This window comes from Rhinolophus hipposideros (genome assembly GCF_964194185.1).
Source record: "Rhinolophus hipposideros genome assembly, chromosome: 13".
NCBI lineage: Eukaryota > Metazoa > Chordata > Mammalia > Chiroptera > Rhinolophidae > Rhinolophus > Rhinolophus hipposideros.
Genome location: NC_138059.1, coordinates 41,170,185 through 41,186,449, shown reverse-complemented (window position 1 = coordinate 41,186,449; position 16,265 = coordinate 41,170,185). Strand labels below are relative to the sequence as shown.

At 33.0% G+C, this 16,265-nt stretch overlaps 1 protein-coding gene across 3 annotated transcripts in view; it reads right to left on the bottom strand.

Annotated features, from left to right (window-relative positions):
* The window catches only part of TRIQK (triple QxxK/R motif containing), a 124,276-nt gene that overhangs the window by 38,792 nt on the left and 69,219 nt on the right, over positions 1–16,265 (bottom strand). For 2 of the 3 annotated variants that reach the window (XM_081070956.1, XM_081070955.1), the window contains exon 2: positions 5,127–5,208. In XM_081070956.1, coding sequence (XP_080927082.1) covers positions 5,127–5,187 — 61 coding nt within the window. In that variant the 5' untranslated portion in view covers positions 5,188–5,208. The remainder of the gene's footprint in view (positions 1–5,126; positions 5,209–16,265) is intronic. The other variant, XM_081070957.1, reaches the window with a different exon arrangement.

Below are 16,265 nucleotides of genomic sequence, written 5' to 3'. Positions count from 1 at the left end.
GAAAACATAATTATAGTAGGGGGGGAAATACACCATTGACAGCTATGGATAGATCACCCAAACAGAAAATCAGCAAGGAAATACCAGCCTTAACTGACAAATTAGACCAAATGCACCTAATGGACATTTATAGAGCACTTCATTCTACAATTTCAGACTATACATTCTTTTTTAGTGTACACGAACATTCTCAAGAATAGAACATATGTTAGGACACAAAATTAGCCTTAGCAAATTTAAGAAGATTGAAATCATACCAAGCATATTCTATGACCACAAGGCTTTGAAATTGGGTATCAATTGAAAAAAGAAAGCAAGAAAAACAACAAATATGTGGAGATTAAACAACATGCTTTTAAAGAACAACAGGGTCAGAGAAGAAATAAAGGGAGAGATCACCAGATACATAGAAACAAATGAAAATGAAAATATATCATATTAAAATTACTGGGATACAGCAAAAGCAGTATTAAAAGATAAATTTATATCATTGCAGCCCTATCTCAAGAAACAAGAAAAATCCCAAATAAACAACCTAACAATACATCTTCAAGAACTAGAAAAAGAACAAATGAAACCAAAATTCAGCAGAAGAAATGAAATAATAAAACTTATAGCAGAACTAAATGATATAGAGAACAAAAAGGCAATAGAAAAAAAAATCAATGCAACACAGAGCTAGTTCTTCAAAAAGATTAATAAAATTGACAAACCCTAGGCTACACTCACCAAGGTAAAAAGGGAAAAGGCTCAAACAAAATCAGAAATGAAAGAGGAGAAGTTACCATGGATACCATGAAAACACAAATAATACTACAAAAACACTATGAAGGACTACATGACACCAAATTCAATAACCTAGAAGAAATGGACAAGTTGTTAGAAACATATATCCTTCCTAGACTGAATCATGAAGACCTGGAAAATCTAAATCTAAACAATAACAAAATTGCAACAACCATCCAAAACAGCCCCAAAAGCAAACGTCCAGGTCCAGATAGCTTCACTAGTGAATTCAACACAACATTCAAAGAGGATTTAATACTTGTCCTCCTCAAACTCTTCCAAAAAAACAGAAGAAGTGGAAATACTTCCTAACTCACTTTATAAGGTCAACATCACCTTGATACAAAAATCTGGTAAGGATAGCACAAAAAAAGAAAACTACAGACCACTATATATGATGAGTAACAGATGCAAAAATCCGAAATAAAATTCTAGCAAATCAAATACAACAATACATTAAAAAGATTATATATCACTATCAAGTGGGGTTCACTCCAGGGGCACAAGCATGGTTCAGCATGTGCAAATCGATCAATGTGATACAAATACATTGATAAAAATACAAAAGATAAAAATCATACGATTATATCAATAGATTCAGAAAAAAAATTGATAAGATACAACATCCACTTATGATAAAACAATGGGTATAGAAAGAAAGTACTTCAACATAATAAAAACCATATATGACAAAACTTCAGCTAATATCATATGATTAAAACACTTAATGCAATGGATATAGAAGGAAAATACTTCAACATAATAAAAACCATATATGACAAAACTTCAGCTAATATCATACTTAATGGTGAAAATGATTACAAGGATCACAGAATGTCTGGGATGTAAAAGAGAATTAGTAGCAAAGGAAGTAGTAAATATGTATACAACTGTATATTAATTTTGACTGAATAAACTATAATAATGTCTAAGAAGTTTGGTAATTATAGAGAGAATTAAGAAATATAAGAATCATATTTTGGCCTTTGTATTTCTAAATTAAAAGCAGAGGTACCTGATACTCTCATGATAGCTATAATGCTACTATACTGTCAATTTCATGAACTCAGATCTTGTGACTTAATTATCTTTGCATTTGCCTGTACCTAATATATAGTTTTTGACCCAGGGATGTAGTATAGTGAAGGACTTCTGTGGTCAATTCCTTGAAATTGAGTCCTGGCTCTAACTTCCTGATTGTAGAATCTTGGGAAAATTCTTTAACCCATCTGTGCCGAGTTTTCCTGGTCTGTAATAAGGTAGATAATAACAGTTCCTGTATCATAGGACTGGTGTGAGGATGAAATAAGATATGTACAGGACAAAATCCCTAATAATAGTTAGCTACTTCTTTTATATAAGAAAATAGAGCTTTAGCAAGTTAGTTGTATTTTTATATAATTCACCTAGCATATATATGATTTGGCCTGATGTATTTACTAATATCTACTTATAAAATAACTTAATTATGTTAAAACAATTTTTAAAATTTTCTAATTTTCCAATTTTAAAATGATTTATCTCTAGATTAATACATGTGATATCCGTCAATCTAATACCATCTATTTTTTAAAAATGATATCTGAAGAAATGAGAAGGCCCAAATCAATTTACTTCCCCTGGTAGACAACAATATTTCAGAATATCCAGTCTTTCTTAGTTTATTTCCTTGAAAGTGAGAAGGTTTTCATTTCAGTTTCCTATACATTTCAAAATCATGCTACAATAATTAAAACAGTGTCCATTTACCTTAAAGATTCTGTAACAACAAGGTGTTTCCAGTCACAATGTCACCTCATTTGATTCTTATCTGAGCAAAAAATATTGTAAAAAAAAGGCTTTTATGAAAGCCACTAATCACTGTCATTTAATACATAATTGAAAAGGCAAAACTTTTAGCAGACGATAAATATTAAACAGTGATGTTAAAATAATCATTCAAAAATGGGACTGGTTTTGCCATACACAATTATTGACTGACCATACAAAATTTACATAATTGACATTTAGTAACAAGGGGACATTACACAAATATAATGCCACCGTTCTTTGTGAAAGTTTATTAGCAATCTAAATTTGTTTACTAATAACTTTAATATTCACAAAACACTATGATACTCAGTCCATTTGCTATCAGTCATTCTTTTTCTAATACCAATACTGAAATATTTCCCCAAGATTAATCTAGCTGCTTTTATTCCTTCCTCACATTTTAGATCCTATCTGGGAAACATCTGCATTGGGCTCCATTTAAAATAGATGGTATCAGTGATAGATCTATCATCATTAGTATGAGTTCAGTGGTATGAGTTCAGGGCTTCAAACTCTGACACAGAAAATTAGAAAATCTTTCCTTGAGAAAATCCTTGGATTAATTACTATCTTGGTTATTTAATTTTATTAATTAACTAATTAATACCTTTTCCATTTTGTTTCTTTCTCTACCTTTACAAAAACCTTACATATATATAATATATATAATAGTGTTCTACAGTATATGCATGAGAATATTAAGACTAAAGAGCATTATCCTTAAAATGAGTAAACAAAAGTATACTCTATTTTACTCTTAACATATTTTGTTTGATATGAGTATTGCATTTGCAAAATACACTCAGAATAACTCATATCCTAATATTATATTATATTATATCATACTATATTGTATTACATTATATTACATTATATTATACCTGGTATTATATTATATTAATTATATTAATTATATTATATTATAATTATATTATATTATATTAGATGCAGAATTATATTAAAGTAAGACCGGGTTTTATATTAATTTTTGCTCCAAAAGACGCATTAGAGCTGATGGTCTGGCTAGGTCTTATTTTCGGGGAAACATGGTAGATACACTTGTCAAAATTCTAAGAATTGTATATTTAAGAGTTGGGTCGTGGATTTTGACCCACAATATGGTTATTCTTCTTTTATGTGCTTAGCACATCACAATTGAACAGAGACTTCAAGCTGGTAAGTCAATCCTTCTGTTTAAACATATAAATAACAAAAGAAATCACAGTTTATTCATAAGTAATCCTATACATGAAGGAAGAAAAGGCATACAAAAGAAATCAAACATCATAAACCCTTCCTCAAGAAATTAATTCAGTTAGAAATACTGTTTCTTAATTTGTATTTATCTGACTTCCAGTTAGGTAAGTTGTATTTTTACCTCAGTCTATTTAATTTCATATTTATTGTAATTGTTGTTTTATTTTATTTATTTGTCTATTTAGATTTCCCCTTTCATGAACTGTCTCTTTGTATTTTTTGCCCATTTTACTATTGCATTTCCAGACTATTTTATTTATTTGTAGGACTTTATTTTTCTACATATAAATTTCAATTGGATATATGTATTCTAAATATTTTTTCACCTTGCATCTCTTGTTTTGCAGCAATATATTTTCCTTTATTGAGTGTACCTTCTGTATCATATTATGAAATAGGTATATATTCTTTTGGTATCAATTAGTTCTACTTATTTTATGACTTCTATTGCAGGAATTTGTTTACCTTTCAGTTATTTAGAAATTTTTTTTATTACTTTTTCCCTCAAAGGAGTGGAAATGGGTGAGAATGGAAAGTAACATGTAAAAAAAAAAAAAAAAAAAGAGGGTAGGGGTTGAGGAAGGAGAGTTACCTTTTTTTGCTTTTGATTTCTAATTTACTACACTTTGTTCAAAGTTGTGGTTGTAGGATAATGATTCTTTCTTTAAAATGGGGGGACTTGGTATGTGATTAGTATGTGGGTAATCACATACTAATTTCCTTATGTGGGTAATTTTTTATAACTATTCCATGCATCCTTGAAAAGAATGGGTAGAAAATCCTGCATCTAGAGCATAGTCTAAAACATAAACTTCCTGTTATCTTCCTATGGTGATGAGTGGACTTTCCTCCAGTTCACCATTTTACTAAAGTAAAATTTTAATGGAGAATTTTGAGGATATTAAATTATTACCATTAATAGACAATAGAATTAAAAGTTTTTAAATGGATAAAAAGATTTAATAGATTATAATATTAAAATACTGTCTATAAAAAGCATCTATCCTTATGAATAAAAATATTTTTGTTCTTATTAAATTAAAAATTTTAAGAGCTTTGAAAAAAATCACAAGTACACAAAATGTATTTCTCCATTGGTAGGCAGGGCTGCACTTATTTTCTGCTCCTTATGAACTCCACACAGTCTTTCATTATTCATATTCTGTATATTATATGTATTAAGGAAAAGTTACATTCTTAATATCACACATAATTGCTTTTTTTCTTTATATTAATTCATAGGAATATATCAAAGGGATATCACTGCTTACCAATTTGCTTTCTGTACTGATCAACAGGAAGTTTTATAGTGGAAGCATCTTTTCTACCCATCTTTGATCTCCAAAATGTCTGCTGCAAAGAAAGAAAATTATGATGAAGTCCTAAAAAATCTAAAGGACTATCTACAAACTTCAGGAATAATTTATTCCATAAAATTCATGTTTAAAGCAATAGGTAAAAATACCTTTGACATTCCCATTTGATATCAGTAAAGAACACAAAATTCAAGTACATTATTAAGGATACAGTTGCTGGTAATTAAATTTCCTAATCATTTGTTCTTCGTAACACTTATTTTATCATATACTATCAATAATTAAATCACACTTTTAGAGAGCATTATTTGTAAATGTGAAAATCATGTACTATTTATTCAAATGATTCGGAGCTAGGTGTGCTTTTAACAGTATGTTCTTTCCAATTACGTCTGCTACACAAAAAGGCTAAACTTTGACTCTCAGGTTTGAATTTTGTTTTAATAAACATGACATAGGTAAAAGAAAACGTTCAGGAATCTGTATTCTAGTTCTGCTCTCTTTCTATAAACAGTACAAACTACATTCTCATGCTTACTATATTATATATACTGCTTGATTTAATCCACAACATATCTTTGAAATCCTATGATTTTTATTGAATTTAAATATTCTGGCAGAGACAACCTACTACCATATTCTTTTTCTCTTCTGACAGTGAGTTTGACTATATTCCCTACCTTCAGTTCAAACACATAATTGAGTTCTTGTCAATAGAGTATGAATGAAAGTGACATGTGTCATTTGCAGACCTGAGCATTAAAAATCTCCGTTGTTGAATTCTGTGTTCTCCTTTCACTTCTAATTGGCTAGAATGGAAATGTCACTAGACAAATCGTAAGGTTACATTTGTAGGAACACAGACTCTTGGTAAGCCTGAGTTGGAGGAGGGTGCTCTCTCTAACTTGTTTACCATCATAGAACTCAACTAAACAAGGAATAAACTACTATGATTGAGTTATTACACATTTGTGGGGTCTATTTATTACAGACCTAAGTGTTTCCCAGAGTGGTGCCTGGAAGTTGTTCCTTACTGCTTCTAGTAAAGAAGCAACAAGATAAAGATGAGGTCAGGCAAGAACTGACCAGTGTTTAAGCAAAACTATAAGGGAATACAGAACTCAATAATTTGGAGATAAACAGGGTTGGAAAAGCCAACTCTGAAAAGCCAAATACAGGAAATAAAAGTGAAAAAGGTGTTGAAGAAAATAGGTCAATTAAGACTCCTTAGTTTGAAGAGCAGGTTAAGGATGTTCCTCTCTCACCTGATGCTTTTGTTTCAGATCACCTGGAGGCAGCCACTACTGGGTGAAAGAGAAAACCGTAAGAGTTCTGAAGTATAGAAAGAAAGCAGATGTGAGAACTATGTCTAGGAAAGAAATTTCAGTTTGATTACTGGTACATGGAACTAACTAGAAAGGGTAAGAAGGCTACTAAATTCTGAGGGAACTATATTTACAAGGAAACTAGAAACTGTCTAAAACTGTCTTTGAATGAAAACCAATTCTTGGCTCTCTAAACTTAAAGCTCTCTAAAACTTAAAGCAGCAAAGTGCAGCCCTCAGGGAAGGCAAACTCTTCCCTGATTTGTAACATCCGCTTCATATGTGACCAGGAAAAAGAACCATTCAGAAGGCAGAGTCAAGGAGACAAATGGAGGAGGGAATTTCTCTGAAAATACCATAATTAGCATCTAAGTGTAACTGCAGAACCAGCTCAAAATGGTTGTACCCAATTTAACAAGATACAGTGTTACCGTCGTTTTCAAACATCTCCATTGACAAACACTTCAGTTTACAAATGCCGTAAATTTTATGGATGTATGGTATCATTAGATAGTAAAATTCATGCTAAATTTGCAGTTTTAGGGATTGATTTTAAAGGTCTGGAACAGATTAATCCATTTTGCATTATTTTCTGTGGGAAAACCATGCCTCAGTTTTCGAACGTTTCAGAACTCGGTCTTCCAGAACGGATTATGGTCGAAAATCGAGGTACCACTGTACTGAGTTGCTTGTCTGAGACAGCAGACTCAAACCGTGGGTCATGCAGCCAAAGCATGCACAGAATGCATAAACTTTGACCTATAGCTGCTCCTGGAACCAAACTCTCACTCATCACAAAACCAAAGGACTGGGACATGACGGAAACTTGAACACCAGAACCCTTTCAGAAGCGAACGGTCCTGTGGTCCAGGAAGATCCAGTGCTCACGCCCCTTACCATAAATGGCCAAGCTCCAAGTTCCTCCAATTAAAACTTGCCCTGCCAGTGCTTCCACATACTTGTTCCCCTACATTCCTTTAGAACCCACCCTGAACACTGGATTGGGGAGTTTGAGCTTCTGAGCCATAGCTTTCCAGTTGTGCTTGATCAGTGCTCTGCAAATAAAGCGATTCTAATTTATCCACTGCAATTCTGGTGCTTAGTGTTTGGCTATGCTAGTGCGGGAGAACAGACTCTTTCCATTTGGTAACATAAGCAAAAAACTTCTATTATCAGTACAATGGACATTCTTAGTGATCTCCTGCATAGCAGGTTTCATCATCACAATGGATGCATGGCTCCTGTTTGTTTTCCATTCTTCCTTTTCTAAATGTGAGTAATTATTGGACATATGAAACAGTTATCCTCTGCTTAACGATGGTTTATTAGGGTATTGGTGAAGCTGGGGAAGCGTAGGTAAATTTCATAGTCTGTAAACCTCAAGGAATCACATTCCAACTTGAGAGGGAGGACTGCACGTTGGCTTAAAATCGTTGACTTTGTGCCGGTGCAGTAAATGGGGAACTTTAAGATCTCCTTACTGGGGAGACAGAAAAAAGGATGTGTATGTCTATTTTACAACCAGATAGGTGAACCATAGGAAAAACTGTTGGCTAGTCACTAAAATACGTTTCCGTTTTTTTTTTTGTTTTTTTTTTTCCCCTGAGAACACTGAACTACGTTTTCCAGCTTCCTTTGACGCTAGTTGTGGGCATGTGATTGGATTTCAGCCAGTGAAATAAGAGAAAATTAATGTTTGCTACTCCTAGAACTAACCTATAAAAACTTTCTATATACACTGATTCATCTGGCTGAAATGGAGATGATCTCCAGAGTGATGCTGGAAATAATGTGATGAAGATTGTAGAGCCTATGACATCCTGGATCCTAAATGACTACATAGAAATCAGCTATTCAACCAACTTGTTTTCCTCTTTCATACTGCAGTAAGAATAAAAAACAAACTTGTAGGATTTGAGCCTCTCTATATATTGCATCTATTAGTTACAGTAGGTAGTATCACCCTAACTAAAACAAATACGTTTATATCTCTCTATACAAACCGATGCAATTATCAAACTGTAATTTTCCTAATGAGCATTATTAAGTTTCTCAAATGTGAAATGATTTGAAATCTGTTCAGATCATACTGTATTGTTTATTTATATGTAGTAATACAGAGCAATGCTAACAATGGTCCTAATGTAGTCAGTAAAAGACCTCAAGAAATTAATAATTTAATAAATTAAGAATTTCTATTTATGTATAAGAAAATTATAATTTCAGATAAAAATCTATTTTTCTATTTAATAATATTCAGATTTAATACTATGACAATATTTACAAATGTACAAACTAAGGCAAAAAGTCAAATAAAGTAAGTCGTCACCCCTCATAAACCATGTAGTTATTACATCTAAGATAACAAGCGCATTCTTAAAATTCAAGAATTGAAACCAGGACATCACCTAATCCTATGTTCTCAATTTTTATAATTCAGAACATTAAAAATAATTGTTAATGTGAGTACCATAAAAATGTCAAAAGTAATTAATTTATATAGCAACTATTTGCATAACATTTTGCATTTATTAATTATACAAAGGAGTCAAGTTATTTTAATCTTGATTGTGTGGGGCTTGAAAATATGTCACTCCATTTTAGGAGAGAAGTTAATCTAAATGAATAAACCCATTATTCCCTCTTTAATTTTATTTTTTGCCTGTATTGAATAACCTAAATTTTTGAAAAGCAAATTACTAAGGCTAAATACCAAAACAGTCACTCACTATGCTTCCCCCAATTCCTTCCTGGTCACTTAAACCAACATCTCAACAGAGAACACTTTAGAGGCCAGTATTTTATTCATTCATTACCTGTAGTACTTAAAAAATATTAAGGGATCCATTATTTTATTTCACCAAAATAAATTGATTTTACTTATTTTAAAATGTATGTAAATAAAATTATAACCCCCCCCAAAAGCTAAGGAACCAAAATTTTTATAAGAGTTTTCATTCTATGAACAGACACATTTTATATGTATAATACCTGTGAATATAAAAACTTTAAAAGAATTTCAACCTAGAAAATACACTAAAGAGAGACAAGTTTTAAATTTTTGTTCCTAATTTTTTAGTGATTGGTAATCCCTAATTAAAATTATCAAACATTTAAACTTTATTCTTGTTTTTGAAATTACTATATCCTACTCTTTAAGCAAAATGGCAGTCTGCCAAATGTTGAAACAAAAGTGCCTAGAAAATACAAGTACACACACACAAATGATTCACATTTTATCAGCTGCAACAAACACAAGAAGGTAAAAAATATTTTACGTTCTTAATAAAAACATTGAGCTATTTTAAATAATCTAAAGAGATATTAATTCATGTGTATGGTCCAAACTGTCAATGCCTCAGACATCTAGAACCTCTGAAACGTTGACTTTCTTTGTTCTTCAAAGCCTTGTGGTAACCACCATTCATTTCTATTGCTTTGATGATTAGATAGCAAACTCACGAGAAATCCAAGGAGACATTAGCACATATAGCTGCAATTTCTATTAAGACAGCTATTTGCATACACAATCAGCCACAATTTAAAATGTGTTGTGATAGATGTGGAAAGGGAGTAACAGACTTATATTAGCATGTACAATACCAAATTGTTTTCATGATTTGATTCCTTGGAGAGTACATCTCCTCACGTTTTACAAAGAACACTACATTCCCTGAGGAACTAACCTGCTCTGAGACCTAGCCAAACTGAAATATGGATTAATAAGATAATATTTATTATTTATGAATTTTGCTGTAGGAATAATTTCAGATTAAATCATCAGAGAAGTTCTTAACATTCTTGAAACTTGATAACACATACATAAGGAAGAAAATGCTAATTTTATTTAATACCTAAACTGCATTATTAAAATAACTGATAATTAAATTTTTATTTAATGAAAACTTTATGCTTTTTAGGACATTTACGATTAAAGAGCGTTTTGTTTTTAATATCTTTTTTAAACTGATTTTGTGTAGCAATTTGCCACATGCATTTTTAAGCATAATATGTGACCTTTATTAACAAAGGTAGTGTTATATTCAATCACATTTGACCACTTTATTTAACTGCTGATTTATATCTTTTTTTTAATGAAATCTACAAAGAACAAATAAAGAAATAAGAAACTCGAAGCCTTCTAAAAGCACATGTCCCTCTTTGCAGATAAAGCATTCAATCCAGACTGTGACATTAAAATACAGATATTAAAACACAGGTTACTAAAAAAAAATTAAAAAAAAATACAACACATGACCCCAGAAAAAATAACCACCTCAGTTTTTAAGGCTAAAAGATACACCCTTACTTAAGAAACTCTTACTTAAATACGAAGTTATAAGTAGGTAGAAAAGATGTTCAGTTACGGCTAGATCACAATTGAGAACCAATCATGAAAATACAATCTTATGTTAGATGCTGAGATGAATAAGTAGTGAATAAAAAAGACACTTGTCCCTGATATTAAGGTAAATTCATCATTTTCAGAGTACTGTTTTAAAAGTTCAAAGCTGATCATGTAGTTGACATACTTATTAAGTAATCCAAATGATGGCCTATTTCCTAGATAAAGCAAAAATCATAAGTATAAAGAACCATTAATGATCCAAGTTTGTCATTTGTTCCCTACTCATGTTCTTATATACTATCAAATCCAGCTTTTAGTTTCATAACTTTGACAAGTTCATTCATATTTTCATGAATATACTTATACTCTTCCACTTACTTAACATGTCACTTCCATATTCCCCAACTTATGAAATCTATATTTTAATATTTCAAGCAAGGATAGATAATTCAGGTCTCCAGAGAGAATTATCTATCCTTAAAAGAAATGAAGACAATAATTAATTTGAAAGACTATCACAGTGTGGTACAGCATCCAAGTAGACAATGCATACATACCTTGACATACATATAGTATTGAGATAAGTCATTACAAAGATGAACAAATTCCTATTGTATAAAACTGGAGAGTTAAACAGTGGTCTTTCCAATGTTTCCAGGGATCAAAGTGACCACCTCATCTTTACCTCACTAAATTAATCTCCTTTATAGATGCAGAGAGTATGTAAAAACTTGAATATGTGAAAAGGTGATTTCTAAAATCTGATCACTTGCCAACACTAACATAAAAACATGTAAGAAAATTAACTACAGAACAGTTATTTGTGTAATTCCAAAACTTCACGTTTCAGAATGTAATCTTAGTCATTGAGACTCACCCTTCAGCCATATTATGAACTAAAATAAATACAGTATCAACAAATAATGCTGGAACAACTATCTGTACTTATGGGAAAAACAAACAAAAAAACCTGGACCCCATCTCACACCACACACAAAAATCAATTGAGAATAGATCATAGACCTTAAAAAAATATAAATAAATAAATAAATAAATAAATAAATAAATAAATAAATAAATAAATACTAAAATAATAAAGCTAGTAGGAAAAAAAGAGATTATTTTACGAACTTGGGTAGGAAAATATTTCCTAGAGAGAACACAAATAGTATAGACCAGGGGTGTCAAAACTGTGGCCCGCGGGCCAACTGCGGTCCACAATCCATTGTTAATTGGCTGGCAGCAAATTCCAAAAATATATTTAGTTTATTTAAATAAACCAGGTGAGGCAATAAGAGTGAGTGGCCCGGCTGTTTGTGTATTTTACCGCATATGACCCTTGGTAAAAACGTTGAAAAAAGTTTGGACACTCCTGGTATAGACCATCAAAGAAAAAAAAAAAGACATACGGGACTTCATCAAAATTAGTTTCCGCTCATCAAAAGATACCAGTAATAAAATAAATAGTTGAGTTATAGACAGGAAGTAAATATTAATAATACCTGTATCTGACAGAACTTGCATCCTTAATGTACAAAGAACTACTCGATAATATAAGACACACAACCCAATAAAAATTGAGTAAAAGATTTGTACAGAAACTTTACCAAAGAAGATATACAAATGCCATATAAGAACATGTAGAAGTTCTCAACACCATTAGTAACCAGCAAAATTAAAATAAGAATTGAGATATCACTATACACCTACTAGAATGTTTAAAAAAAAGACGTACTATATAAAATATTGGGAGGATGTGGAGCAATGAAACTCATACAGTCTTGATGGGAATGTGAAATCATACAACCACTTTGGAAAAATTTTTGGCAATTTCTTACAAAGTTAACTACCGTCAATTCTACCCCTACGTATTCATCTAAGAGAGATAAATATATACGCCCACAAAAAAAAAAAAGTTTGTACAAGGATGTTCATAGCATCTTTATTCATAATAGCCCAAACTGGAAATGCCCAATACTGATTAACAGAAGAAGTGATGAATTGTAGTTTATTCACACCATGTAATATACATATACTACTGTCGTGTGGGGAGTCATGCGGGAGACCCTGCTCGCTGCTCCATGTGTCATGCGGGGTGGCATGTGGGGCCCCTGGTCCCGCTCCCCACATAGGAACGCAGGATATGGCGAAGCCAAAAAGGAACACCCACTGAGCCACAGATAGGGGAGTCAAACCACTATATTCTCTCTGGTGGCTGGGCAGGATACACGCAGTAGTAGCCACACAATCCGCAGTCCGCCATTCACTTCTCTGCCTGCCAACCAACCAACCAATCAACACAGCCCAGCAGTTACATCAGTAGCCAATTGGCTAACAGGTTACAGCTGATGGCCAGCCAATCACAGTTGATGGTCATTCACTACCCAAGCCAGCACCTCCCAGCGAGGCCCAGAGGCTGGAAACTGCTCTCTGGGACTCTGTCCCCACAACTAACCAGCAAAGAAACAGATAATATTTAACAATGGAGGTAAATCTCAAAAATGCTCTGCTGAGTAAAAGAAGCAATGGCTCATCTGGACCTAAACTGAATGGGTTTTCATCAGTTTTATAGGACCTTGTAACATTATTTAACAACGGTGCTCCCTGCTCCTTCCTTCCCTGACACATACGTTCAAACACTTATTCCCTATGTATGGGCTAAGCAGTAAGTAAGAGGTGAGAAAGCAGAAATGAAAATTGTAGACAAATCTATTACAAAGGAATGAGGTAGACAGGATAGTATGTAGGGAAGAACTGAGTTTGAGAATGACGTTTTTTGTTATGCTTTGTTTTGTTTTACTCTTGAGGGCTTGTTTGTTTTTGAATACAGATGGAAATTTGAGTTAGTCAAAATAAGTGGAAGGAGCCAGTAGAAAATGAGGGGGTGAAGATAAAGGAAAAAAAGTAAAACCTAATTGAGGTTTCCAAGTAGATAGGAAGGGATAGAATTCAATGCACAATGGAAGGAATAATCATAGCAAATTATCTCTTTCACTTCAACAGGAAAGAGGAAAATTGGATAGGTAAAACTACAACTAAGGTTTGAAGTTTGGTAGCCCAATGCAGAAGGAGCTCTATCTGATAGTTCTACTTTCACTGTCAAGTAGAAGGCAAGATTATCTCCTAAGAGGGAAATGTAAGGTGGAAAGTTTGGAGACTTCAGAGTATAGAGGCTATAATTTATACTGTGAAGGAATGGAAAGGGTTGTCTAGGGAAAACAGGATTAAAGGAAAAACAGGATTAATGAGAAACTCTTAAGAGACCAAATTAATGTGGTAACCATGAATCCATGGTAGCAGCAAACCACATGATTGTAAATAATGTATTTCTTTCTGAGTGCTCCGGGGCTCGCTACTGGTATAAGGAAAGTGGAAGGGTAGATAGCTGGATTAAGCAAAGAGTAGATAGCTGGATTAAGCAAAGTCTAGGTTTCCCCAAACAAGCATGGCAGAAGGGCAGTAGAGCAAAGAAGTTCAGGATACTATAAAAAGTGGGTGAAGTGATGTGTGATGAAGTCTAAAGCTAGAGAAGGAAGTGAAGAGAACAGGGGATTTAGAATTAAGCAGAAAGTAGATCAATTTTTGGATTTAAAGATTTGGATAAGGTCAAACAATCAAAGTATTGGGAGTAAAATAATTTCTTTTACTAGAGAAGAACAAAGGTTGTTAATAGAATGTGTGAGGTAATTTATGCTTCATTTAGATGAAGCAGGTTATGATCCAAGGTAACCAAAGTGATAGGAAAATCTTATGGCAGATAAGATAAGAAATTGAGAAACCAGAATAATACATATATCATACATACATGTGAATAACAAAGGTGCCCAGGATGGTAGCAGGATTGGGGCTAGGGTAAAAAGAAAGACTAATTTAGGAAGACTGAGGAATGACAGGAATGTCCACGAATAACAGTAAAAAAAAAAAAAATAGAGGGCACTATAGTCAAATGGAATGAACCACAAAGGAGCTGTGTTTTTTTGTTTCAATTGTCTTATTCCTTTTTATATTAATGGGAAAGTAAATTATCTGAAAGTGAGAATAAGGAAATTAAAATAATAATAATAATAATAATAATAATAATAATAATAATAATAACAACAACCAGCCTGTTGATCCATAGGTATGTGGAGAGTAAAAGAAGTTTCCACTTAAGATGGCTTTAAGGAAATGGTGTCTCTGAGAGAATTAGATTTCAATTAATGTCAAGTGGTAAAAATAATAATAACTAAAGTGCTTGAAAATGGATGGGATTCAAGAGGGATATAAAGAAAAATATAGGGAAGGAAGTGAATATCAAGAGATTTGTAAATCAATCAATCAATCAATAAAACAAAACAAAGAATAATATGGACACAAGTGTTCAGGGGAATATAAATGGCCAAATGGGTCATCTTGGACAGTGAATAAAGGTAACGGGAATGTGTAGTATATTGAACTAGCTTATCTTTAAAGTACTGAGTACTGAGTACTGCATTGAGTACTCAGGCCTCTTAGGAGTCAGCTGTGGCCTGGGTAAGATGGGGAAATCCCAGTCCCCCCCAAAGAGTCGGCTGGCTGGAACCCAGCATATCACAGGAAAAATTCAGGTCTCAAGATTCTAGTTAGGCACACTGATTCACCAAGAGCACCCGATCACATTTGTCAAAATGTGATCCATCCAGAACCAATATCAGAGTTGTCTGGGAAGCTCTTTCAAATGCACATGTCTGGGCTCCACCACAATCCCACTGAATTAGAATTTCAGGGGCTAAGGTCCATGAATCTCCAATTTTTTTGTGTTCTTCGGATTTGGATTTTTTGGGGGGGCAGAGGAGGCAGTGGGCATTAATGTTTGAGAACCACTACTTTTTTTAAAAACACTCATATAGGTAATTCTTCTGTGTGCCATCATTTGAGAAACACTGCTGGAAGTAGATTTGAGGCCTGAGCAGGGACTATGAAATCCTTTGGTGGAAACTGAATGGATCAATATGATTAAACCATGGAATCTTGCAGTGATTGTGTGAAACTTTAGACTTTTTCTGAACTCAACAAGAAACCATAAAGTGTGTTTGCAGTGACATAACCAAATCAGACACCTTTTAATAAGATTAGAAAGACTGGGGAGGGGGGAGTGTTGAAGACAATTAATAAGCCTGGAAAAAAATCTAGTTAAGTTCCAAGGCAATCCACTGAGCCAGCAATGAAGCAAGTAGAAAGGAAATGATATTTGGTATTTGACTTTTTAGAACTTGGGAACAACCCGGATAGGGGGTATGAGACAGAAGAAAAGCAGAAGATAACTGTGCTTTTAAAATTGAGTGACAATTAAAATACAAATTCCCAGGCCTCACTCTTCAGACATACCCAGTCAGTAAGGTTGGAGAGGGGCCAAAGAATCTGTATGTTTTAAAAAGTACCAAATCCCTGCCTGGGTTTTCAA